The sequence below is a fragment of the Monodon monoceros genome, unplaced genomic scaffold (assembly GCF_005190385.1).
Source record: "Monodon monoceros isolate NGI ecotype Baffin Bay Population unplaced genomic scaffold, NGI_Narwhal_1 Super_Scaffold_21, whole genome shotgun sequence".
NCBI lineage: Eukaryota > Metazoa > Chordata > Mammalia > Artiodactyla > Monodontidae > Monodon > Monodon monoceros.
Genome location: NW_021703778.1, coordinates 147,242,262 through 147,253,615, shown reverse-complemented (window position 1 = coordinate 147,253,615; position 11,354 = coordinate 147,242,262). Strand labels below are relative to the sequence as shown.

Sequence of the window (11,354 nt, the reverse complement as noted above, 5' to 3'; positions counted from 1 at the left end):
GGGAGGGAGAGGCAAGAGGGAGGGGATATGGGGATATATGTATACATGTAGCTGATTCACTTTGTTGTACAGCAGAAACTAACACAACATTGGAAAGCAGTTATACTCCAATAAAGATGTTAAATAAATAAATAAATAAATAAATAAATAAACTAATTACTTAATTACAAGAGAATCCCCCATGTCTTCAGGTACTGACTGTGCACACAGCCATCTGCCTTCACGCCCTAAACCTCACACCTGGCCTCTGCTTCCAAGGCCAGAGGGGAGGAGGAGGTGGGCGTGGGGATGAGGGGGGCTGGACTTGAGCCCCGACAGACTTCCCGAAACCTCCCTCCTCGAGGCCTGCACTTCTCTTGGTCCACAGCTGCCTGCTCCTCTCACCAGGATAGCACCACCGCCACATAACCGGTCTTCCCACTCTACTCTCAGCTCCCCATTCCGTGCCCCACGCTGCAGCCACAGCGACAGGGTGTATCTCTCTCCTCCCGAAACCCTCCCGTGGCTCTCCATGACCAACACACTTCATCATCCTAATAGGGACACGTGAGAGAGTGAAAGAATGCGCCATTAAGAATCAGGCCAGGCCGACAGGCACAAACCGGGACTGCCCCAGACAACCCAGCACAGGGATTACCTGACAGGTGAAGGCTCTGGGGCCCTATTCTCTCCATGGACTGTACACTCCAGCTACACTGGTATTTTTTTCACTCCCTTCACCACATCCTTAAACAACACCTCTTGCCTCTGGCCTTTGCTTTGGCTTTGGTGGTGACTGACCTCTCCAGCCCTGTCCTTCCACGCGTTGCCTCCCGCTCCTGTCTTATGTCTCAATCAGCAGTCTTTCCGCGGCCTAGACTCAGACAGGGCCCCTCCGTCTGTGCTCACAGCCCGCCGCGCTTGCCCAACCTAACGCTCAGCACATATCCCATCCCTGTTTCCTGCCTGCCACCCCACTGCAGCCATGGCCTGAGGGCCCACTGTGTGGCGGGCACTCACTCAGCGCTAAGGATGGACAGATGGGTCAGCGAACAGCTGGGTGAGTCCCGGCTCCACCGCACACTAGCAGTGTGACCTCAGGCAAGTAACCTGACTCTCTGCGCTACGGGTCCGTGTCTAAAATGGGGATCATCAATGTCTAGCTCAGTGGAATGTTGTAAGATTAAACGAGATACGGGAAATGCCTGGCACACAGTAGGTGCTCAGCCGGTGGTACTGGAATGTGCGGAGCAGCTCGTCCCGCTCACTTGGTGCTGACCATTCGCTGCACTAGTGTGTTACTGGTGTGCGTTCACTTGGCCCTTCTTGCCTGCTGGCTGGCTGACAGGCCCTTGAAGGCGGGGATGGGATGTGAGATTCTCTGTTCCCTGCTATGCCTCGCCCAACTCCACAGGCACTCAGGGCTGGAAATGAGGGGTGTGACACTCCATCTATCTTAAAGGCCTATGTGAGACCCATGTCTTAGAATTTTCTTGAAAACTTCCCTCCTGGTGTTGGTCCACCATCTCTTCCAAGGGGCTCCCAGCTCCAGGAGTCTAACTCCGCCTCCACTGACCTTTCCCCTGCCCTAGATGCTCACAGCCGGAGGTGTACACACTGCCCCACGCAGAGCTGACCTCTGGTCCCAGAGGCAACAGCCAAGAGCTCGGGGGTCAGCTTCGGTGGGGCTGAGGCCAGGCAGATGGGAGGCAGAGCCAGAAGAGCCTGCTGCACGTGAGGGAGGAACTTTTCTCTGCCCCATCGCTACGCCCACTGCCCACGTGCAGGGAGCTCTCACTGACTTCATCTGCACCCGCGCCAGACAACTCTGACAGCCCTCAGCACACCGGCATGGGTAGTGCCAGTCCTGGGCCCTCTGGGCCCATTAGCATCGCGGGTCTGACCTCAGTTAGAGGCGGGGAACTTGGCTCCTCCCACCTTCTCTGGCGGTTCAGGGATCTGGGTGGGCGGAACGGCTGCTGGCTGCCCCTGGGCGTCTTGGCTCAGGGAGGGGGCATCGGAGAGAAGGCAGGGAAGGCAGAGGGGTCGAGGCTGGTTGGGCAGATGCCAACGAGTACACATTGATTGTGCAGGCATTCGATGGCGTCTCCTGGTCTATAAGCACACTAGCCACTAAAGGACAAGGCCCGGGTCCCCCCTGGCCACTGCCCTGCTCACCCGCTGCAGAAATTCCGTCCGTTCCTTCTTCTTGTTCCGGCATCGGGCGGCCGCGACTTTGTTCTTCTCCCGACGCCTTTTCCTTCGCTCTTCTTCCTCGTCTAGCTGTGAGGGCAAAGAGCCACGGATAAGACATTGAGGCAAGCCTGGCGTACAGCTTCCCTCCTTACGCTCAGACCGGCAGATGGACAACTTAACCCACACCTCGCCGTGAGTGAGCCACACTGCCAGCCCGCTGGCCTCTTGGCGGGTGGGATGGCAGCGTTTCCCAGCCGGCCTGAGGATGCTCTCGGAGTAGATGGGCATCCCTGGGAGAAGTCAGTGCCCCAGGAGGGCAGGGCCACCTGGGTTCTGCCAGAGTTCAGGAGGCCCAGAGCCTGGCACTCTCCTCACACAGAGGTGACACCCCATGGGCGGTGGCGGTCTGTTCTCTTGCCTGGCCCAAGCCCTCTGGGCATTATTTTCCAGGTCAGTGGCTCCCTGGCACTTTCAAAACACCTTGGGCATGAGTGTTGATTTCACCTTCTGCCCCCACTGTCACCTCCCTGAGGTATTCTGTCCTCCCTCTCGGTCCTTCCAAACCCTCAGATCTATCTCCTGGTGATGGAAAACTCTCCTCAGCCCCCTCACCTAGGTTCATCCTTCTCTCTGCCTCTGCATGTTCTTCCCCCAGGACACCCACTTGCATCCCAGGATCCCATGGGCTCCTTAAAGTGCCCTGCTTGGGACACAGGCACAGGGGCCTTTGGAGTCTCCAGGCTTGCTTCTCCCCGAGACACACTAGGAAATTTACCATGCATGAAACAGGGCCCGTAGAATGGGAAGGAGAAGGCTCGCTGTCTGCCAACACGGACTTTCAAAGCTGCAGTTATTGTTGTTTCATTAATAATAATAACAAGAGCTGCCATTTGTTGCCTACTTTGCTAAAGGCTTTAAACACAGGTCATGTAATCCTTACAGAGTCTGATGAGGAAGGTACTATGACTGCCCCATCTCACAGATGGTGAGACTGAGACTCACCAGCTCAGTTTGCCCAAGGCGCTACAGCGAGTAAGCGGTAGAGTCAGGCTTCCAACTCAAGATTTCTCTGACTTCAGCCTTCCTGCTCTTGACCACAGCCCCAGCCCATTAGGATCACTTTGACGTGATGTCTCTCACTGTCCATTACCCACCAGGAGAATCTGGAGGATACACAGGACCAGCCGGTCTGGGAACGGCCTAGAGTCCGAGGCCTCTGGAGAAGTGTTGGGTTGCCAACTCTCTCACTTCTGGAGCCAGTTGTGGGTGCTTCTGGCAGCCTGAGGCCTGGAATAAGGTCTCAGCTGAAAGGGCTTCAGGCCAGGAAAATAAACAGCCTCTCTGCCTGCACTCCCGGCATGCTCTAGGAGCTCAAGACCGAGGGCCTGGGCTGGAGACCAGCACCCACGGCCCTCAGCACAGGCCCTGGCAGGGCAGCCCCTTCTCCTTCTCCACCACCTTGGAGCTTCTCCCTGACCCACTCCCACCCTGCCTGGGAGGCTGGCTGGAGAGGCGCCTTGTCAACACGGCCGCACCCAAGCACCTCCCAGCCCCTTGGCCTCCTTTGAAACAGAACCAGAAGTGACAGCTCCTCTGGCTGACCCGCATCTGGGGAAATAGAAACCCGGACAAAGTTGATTCCAACCAACCTCTACCTCACCCCCAACAAGGCCGAGGTAACCGTGACGACAGGCAGAGGGAAGGAACTGGAGGAAGTGGCTGGCAGTGCAATCTCCCCTCGGCCGAGAGGGTTTGCCCACAAACTGCCAAGGTGATGTGTGCAACCTGGGCCCTGCCAGGCTCACAGGGTTCTGGGGTTCTGGCAGAGCTGCCGTTTCCTAGGAGACACAACCTCTGTCCTCCAGGACCCACCTCCCCACCCCACCCCTGTGCAGGGCCTCATCCTACATAAAGCTGGAAGCCAACGGAAGCTGCGCTAGCAGCAGACGCAAAGAGGCTCAACGCTGGAAGTTTAAGAGATCAGCTGGGCCAGGATGACACCCAGATGGGGGGCTGCTCCACCCTGCCTCTGCAGCCACATCAATTCCCTCCTGCCATTCCTCTCGACTCCAAACGTCTCACCCTTCTCCAAGCCAGCCAGGCCCTTCCTTTCCTATTTGTAAACTCTTACAACCCTCAAGAGCAAATGCCACCTCCTCCAGGAAGGCTGCTTTGACTCCCCAGATAGAATTAACTGCTTTTTCTATGCTGCTACAGCACTTTGAGTTCCCCACTGTAAGAGTCTCTATCATACCCCACGGTAACTCTCTGCTTATGTAGTAGCTGCCTTCCCTGCTAATCTGGAGAATGGGGGACCTGGGTATCCCCAGCACCTGGCATAGAACATGGCACTGAGTAGGGGCACAGCAAATGTTAGTCAAATGAATGAATGGAATAAAAGATTCAAGAGAAACATGCCACAGGCTTGGATTCTATAATTATAAAAGTGATTTATTGCCTACATTTGCATCTGCATAACCTTTTCTCCAGTGCTTATAAGGAACTGTCTCTACTGAGCCTGCGCTCTAGAGCCCACGAGCCACAACTACTGAGCCCATGTGCCACAACTACTGAAGCCCGCGCACCTAGAGCCTGCGCTCCGCAACAAAGAGAAGCCACTGTGATGAGAAGCCCGTGCACCGCAAGGAAGAGTAGCCCCCGCTCGCCACAACTAGAGAAAGCCTGAGCGTAGCAACGAAGACCCAACGCAGCCAAATAAGAAAAAAAAAAAAAATTCAGGGTGCAGGCCACCGATGGCTGTGGTGGGTGCACAAATCCCAAGCAGGCCCTGGAAGGATCCAGGCTGTGCACTTAAGCCTAAAGCCCCCAGCACCACAGCACCACCGGCTTCCACGTCCATCCCTGGGCCTTTCCTGTACCCATGCCTTGGCTAATATCTCCCAATAAAGCAAGAAATGGCCCCAAAACCCCATCGTCACACTTTCCCCTTTGAAACTCTGCTGCCTCTCCCCCAAATCCTCCTTCTGCTATTTAAGAGCCTCCCACAGGGCACACAGAAAACGGATGCTGAGGTCCTGCTGGAAATAAGACAGAGGCTGGGCAGTGCCCTTGGCCTTCTCCATCCCCACGGGCTCACTCTGGCTCCTTTCGCTGGGCCTGCATGGTCTGCGTCCTCTGATGGGAGCTGCCTGGACCGGCGCAGCCCTCCCCCAGGCCTTTGCTCATCCCCGGAGTTGAGGCTGCTGCCTTCTCCTTGCTGCTCCCCGGATTCTCTGAAGCATTTGGTCCCGCGTGGGTGAGAGACAGCAGAGTGTTTTCACCACCCACAGCTCAGACATCTAAAACCGGAACCCCAAATGGGAGATATGACTTTTTCTGCAGATACAGCGGGAAGATCCAGCATGTTTGAGGAAGAGGCAGCTTGAGGCTCAAGACGTTTAAAAACCATGAGATGGGGGCAGGGGTGGAGTAAGCATATCATTCCCTCTTTTCAAACTGGATCTTGGCTCTGTTTATCCCCAATTCCCAGGAAGGCCCAAGGACAAAGCTGTCTGTGTTCTGGCAGTGAGGGGGGCCCCTGCATCACCCTTCACATTGGAGGGACAGACCTGGGGATCCACAGCCAAGGGTGCCCTCCTGTTGAGCAGTCCCTCCTCAGACAGCCTGTTCCCAAGCCCCTGCTGAGGGCCAGGGTGACCCCAGCCCCTGGCCCAGCTGACTGGATGAGGTGTGAGCGGCTGACCCAAGCTGGGCTGTATTCACCAACTAGAAATTTGAAACTGAACTGCTGGACTGGGAGGCATACAGGCTAGACAACCAATTTCAACCCAGAGAAGCAGAAAGATCAGGCTGCTGATGTGTGGAGGTGAGCAGAGACCACGCGGTAAGAGAGAAACCAACGCTCAGCTATAGGAGGGAGTCGGACAAAGAGAGGGAACGGGTGACAGAGAGAGAAGCAGGGCCTGGATAGGGTGTGGTGAGCGAGGTACCCAGGGCACACATTTCAGGAGGCGCTCACTCTGGGGCTTGTGCCAGGGCAGGGCCAGCACCTGAGGGTGGGTGCCTCCTTAAATGCCATGCCCTGGGCATCTGGCTTGCCTCACCCTGTCTAGACCCCAAGAGATGGAGGGAGCTCCAGAGAGAGAAAGGTAAAGACAGAGACAGAGAGGAGAGGCAGAGGAACACAGAGAGACAAAGGTGGGTGGAGAGAGACAGAGGGAACAAGGCAGACACAGAGAGAGAAACACAGGGATATGGCCACAGGCCGATGGTACAGACAGACAGAGGGATAGACAGAAACTCTCTTGGTCCTTCTGCTTCCACCCCTGGAGAGGCCTGACTATGCTTCATCTCTGTGGGGTCCATGATGGGTGCACTTGAATCTACCCTGGAAATTCCTCCTTTGGCCTGAAGGGAGCTGGAGAAGGTTTCTGCCTCTTGCCACTGAAAGATGCCTGGGACACCAGGGTCCCACCCTTGTGAAGTCAGGTGATGCAGAAGGTGGTCCCCAGTAATCCAGGGGAGAAGGCCTACCGAGGAGCAATGCTTCTAGAACAGCTGGGAAAGTGGCAGAACCTGGATGCAGAAGAGCCCTTGAACAAACAGAGGTGGGTCACCTCAGCAGGTAGAAAATCTCGGGTATCAGGGGTGCCAGGGGGTTAAATGGTCTCAGTAAACCAATCAGGACAGGCCTATTATCTTCCTCACTTTCACAGATGAGGAAACTAAAGATATCAAGGCTGTCCAGAAGGTCAGTGACAGCTTTGAATCCAGGCCTTTTGGCCCCAGGGCCTGAGCGTCTTCTGCTCTTGGAAGGGCAGGTGGCCTAGCTAACAAGCCCCCCACCCTTTCAGCTCCACCCTGATGATGGGACCCTAAAGCAGCAGCAGAAGCGTCTGACTCTGAGCACGATGACCGTTTTGTTTTTTCCTACCTGGGTATGTTTAAATAAAAAATATTTTTTGCACAGTTAACATTAAATGTGTAACGCTGAAAGCAGGAGGGGGGCCTCCCCTCACCCTGGTCATGTTTCTCAGGCCCCGTCTGCCAGCCACGTGGCTCTCACACGGTGGCAACAGTCACCCAGATGTGATTTTGAATTCTGACATTTCATAAGCATTTCCAAATATGTATCTTGCGAGACCCACAAAAAGACAGGATGAGAAAGAGCAATGACACTTTTTAACCCCAGGCGCTGCAAGTACAGAAACTCACATGGACAAAACAACAGAGAAAAGAGCAATATAGCAGGTGACAAGCAGAAATAGAGAGCTGGGCAAAAACCAAATCAAACCCCCAGCACTAAGCAGAGCAGTGAAGGTCTGAGAGGCTCATTCAGACCAAGAACTGTCTCATGGGCAGAGAGAAGTAGGCTTATCTGAGACTCAGGGCATCAGGGTCGTCAGCATGAACTTTGGTGTCTAAGAGGCCTGGGTCGCCCTCAGCAGCTCTGCTGTGTGCTCCTGGGCAAGTCACTCCGCCTCTCTGAGCCTCCGTCCCTCACTTGTACAAGGAAGGCACTGAGCCCTGCTGCACAGGGTCGTCATGGGGACTAAGTTCCAGCCCAGAGCTGGGGACCCAGGAAGGGCTCTGAAAATGCCAGCTTCCCTGCCTGTCTTCCCAGGTGAGGCCAGGGCTGCCCGGGGCCCACCCAGCCTCCCGCACAGGCAGAATCTGGCATAAAAGGAGACCTGGGGGTGGGGGGGGCGGGTGCAGAGTGGAGGTGCTTCAGGGCACGCGAGCTGTCAATGGGCAGGCCTGGAGTGACTGCCCTGCTGCCTCCAAATCTAGCCCTGGCCACGCCCACTGAGGGCCCTCCCCCCTGCATGGAGGAGCCACATTTCAACACCAGGGACCCAGGAGCACCCTGGGAAGTAAACACCCAGATACCAAACATACCAGACATTCTCCCACATAAGCACTGGCTGCTCGGAGCCAGGGGCTGCAGAACCTCCCCACCCCCTGCCTCCACCACCCTACCCTTCAGACATCAACAAAGCGGGCCAGTCCAGGGGCAAGACCTCGGCCAGGCCGGCCAGGCTGGGCCCACAGTCCCCTCTGCCTCCTGCCACCCCTGCAGGGAGGAATGAGGAAATGCCAGGGGCCCTTGTCCAGCACCCTTGCTGACCCCCTGCAGCCTGCAGGGCACAGGCCCTCTCCCCAGTATCTCTCCTGGGGCTGAGCCGTAGGAGACTCCACCCTCCTCTCTGTCCCATCTTCTCCAGCCAGGCCCTCTCACTCCGAATGGCCAAGGTATGGACCTCAGCTATGAAATACCGGACAGTTTTAGTAAACAGTGGGCCAGGCTGTAAGAAAATTCAGGACAAATGGTCAGTCAAAGGGCTGGCGTTGCAAACTCAAGCCACCCCCAGGAGCCAAGCAAGTCAAGGTTAGTGAGGGAGGATGGCTGGATGAGGGTCTGGCCCCCAGAGGGGACACCCCCCACTCGCCCCAGGGCAGAGAGGGCTCAGTGTGGCCAAATCCTCCAAGTTTTCAAGTCTAGCTGAAAACGTGAGCTTGTGGGTAAAATCTCCCCATTTTTAATGTTGGCAACGAATTCCATTTTGAAAAGAACGCTGCAGGAGCCAAGCAAAACACATCTGTGGGCTGCCCCGGCCGTGGGCTACTAATTTATGAGCCCTGGCAAGAGACAGACCCCGGTGGGTTTGGTCACCAGACACCCGGTTCCAGTCACCACGCTGCCCCCTCTCTCTGACCTTGGGCCAATCAGCCCACCTCCCGTCCCGTGGCTCATCTTTAATAAACACAAAGGCTCCCACTTCCCCTAACCTTCAAACATTTCTACAGGGTGGGTGCTAGGGGCCTCATTTTACAGGTGAGGAACCAAGGCAAAGTGTCTGCCCAAGGCCACCAAGCTGGGGAAAAACAGGGATTCAGTTCCCATACATCACACTGCCTTCCAACACTGGGCCAGACCAAGAGCTCCCCAAACCCCAGCCAGCTCTGACTCCCTGGGGTTTCATTCGTGTGACCCTCAGGGGTCACGAGTGCAGTGTTGGCTTTACTGAGGGGGGAGGGAGGGCCATGTGGGAAGGGACTCTTGGCAACACTGAGGCCAAGATGATGAAACCAAGGCCCAGGGGAGGGAGCGCTCTCTCCAAGGCTCACGCTGGAGGGCAGGGCCTGGGTCCTCACAAAGTCCAAGGGACACTGAGGGTCAGTCCCTGGGCCTCCTGGCTCCACCGACTGTGCATCACACCCTCTTTCTGGAATTCTCTCCACCCTGGACGCTCAACACTGACCTTGTGTGGTCTCCTACTTCTCTGACTCTCCTTTCCTGTCTCTTGCCCGGGACCCTCTATACATACTGCCTCCAGATCACCGTTTCCATCTACTCGTGTGGTTTCAGCCACCACCTCTTCTCAAATGCCAAACAAATCTTTATTTTCAGACCAAAAGCTCCACTGCCAGCTGGACATTCAATCTGGATGTCCCTCAGCCCCTCAAAGTCTTTATCCTCAATTGGTGGCTTCACCTCTATTCTCCACCCCACCTGGCACCACTGCCGAGTCATTCAAGGAGGCAGAAACTCAGGCCTCGCCCCTCACCTGTCCCTCTCCTTATCTCCAGTTTTGACCAGACAGGCCATCCAATTCTACATCCTAAATCTTCCTCAGATTTGCTCCCCACTCTCCATCTCCCCTGCCACTTTCCAGGCTCTCTCTCTTCTCGCTGTCTCTGTCTCTGTTTCTGTTTCTCTCTGTCTCTCCACTTCTGTCTCTCTCTCCTGCATCACCTCCTAGGAGGCCTCCTGACCCTGCACAACCATCCTCTATCCCAGCCATTGGAGGGAACTTTCTAAAATGCAAATATGATCCAGTTACTGGCCTTCAGGGGCCTCCTCAATACCCTCAGGATAAAGCCCAAGCTCCTAATGTACCCAGCAAGGCTCCCCGTGACTGGGCCCCACCTGCCGTGGTCTCACCTCCTATCTATTCCTACCCTACACGCCATGTTCCTGCAACCTGGAGCCTCTATTATACCTCACACTTCCCTGGCCTCATGCCTTTGCCTCTGCTGTCCCCTTGGCTTACTCTCACGCTGTACCTTCAGCTCAAGCATCACCTCCTACAGGAAGTCCTCCCTGATTCTCATCGCCCCCAAGTTGGGGAGGTGTCCCTCTGCTCCGGGCTCTCATAGAACCTTGAGTTTATCCTGGCCTCTACTGTGCTATATACTAGCCTCAGTTTCTGCCCCCACTGAACTGGGAGTTCCATGAGGGCAAAGTCCATGTCTTGTTGACTTTCTGTGTGCCCAGCATCTTGTAGAGTTTATGGCCATCAGTAGCACTCAATAAATGTTTGCTGAAGGGAGGCCTGATCCACAGAGATGGTGACCTGGACAAGAAGCCAGGACTCCTGACTCCCAGTCCAGTGCCCTTTTCAACTGCTCCCAATGCCAGGCTGTAATCCAACACTTTCACCTATGAACAAACCCACACATCTGGACGCCCTGTTCACTCAAAGCTCCAGCCCAGCCAACCACCAGTTGAAGGCTCTGAACAAGAGCTGGCAGAGGCAATGGCTCCACCTGCCAAGACGATGCACTCGGCTCTCCCAGCTGGGGGCACGTGCAGGTGGAGAAGCGATGGCTCGGTGCGCTGGGCCTCTGCAGGAAAGCGTGGGGAGCAGCAGGGCTGAAAACTAAGCTCCATTCTGAGGTTCTGGAACTAAGAAGACCTAGAGATCCTTGATTCCTGCTGCATCTGCAGGCCTGGGAACTCTAGTTCAGGGAAGGAGAGTGAGTCTGCCCAGGTCTCTGGATCAGACAGCAGTGAGACCAAGCAGAACACCACTGCTTTCTGGAAAGAAGCAGGGAACACCTCCTTTACAAACTGAAAGCCTGCCCCCACTCTGGTTGCATTAGAGCCATGGGGGATCCATCCAAACTGACCTGAGTGCTCACATCTCAGCAAGAAGAAGCAACTCTGGACCTCGGCCTTCCCAACCCCCGCCCTTACACCCGTGGTCCTCAGAAAATCCTCCTCCTGGATTAAGAGAACCCATAAAACAATAGGCTGCCCAAGGCTTGGGCCTGGTTTATATGCACAGAGTAGGAAAGGGCCATTCTCTCAGAAAGCAGTGGAGAACAGCCCATTTCCACTGCTAAGAAAAGGCAGCACTGTGTTTGGAACAAAGCCTGAAAAAGCCGGCTGGGCAGGGTGGCAGCCATCTGTGGACCGCCCTGCTAAGCGAAGA

At 55.6% G+C, this 11,354-nt stretch overlaps 1 protein-coding gene across 3 annotated transcripts in view; it reads right to left on the bottom strand.

The window, feature by feature from the left end:
- Window positions 1–11,354, bottom strand: part of JDP2 (Jun dimerization protein 2) — a 41,081-nt gene that overhangs the window by 6,526 nt on the left and 23,201 nt on the right. For all 3 annotated transcript variants that reach the window (XM_029239350.1, XM_029239351.1, XM_029239352.1), the window contains exon 3: window positions 2,158–2,262. In XM_029239350.1, the coding sequence (XP_029095183.1) occupies window positions 2,158–2,262 (105 nt within the window). The remainder of the gene's footprint in view (window positions 1–2,157; window positions 2,263–11,354) is intronic.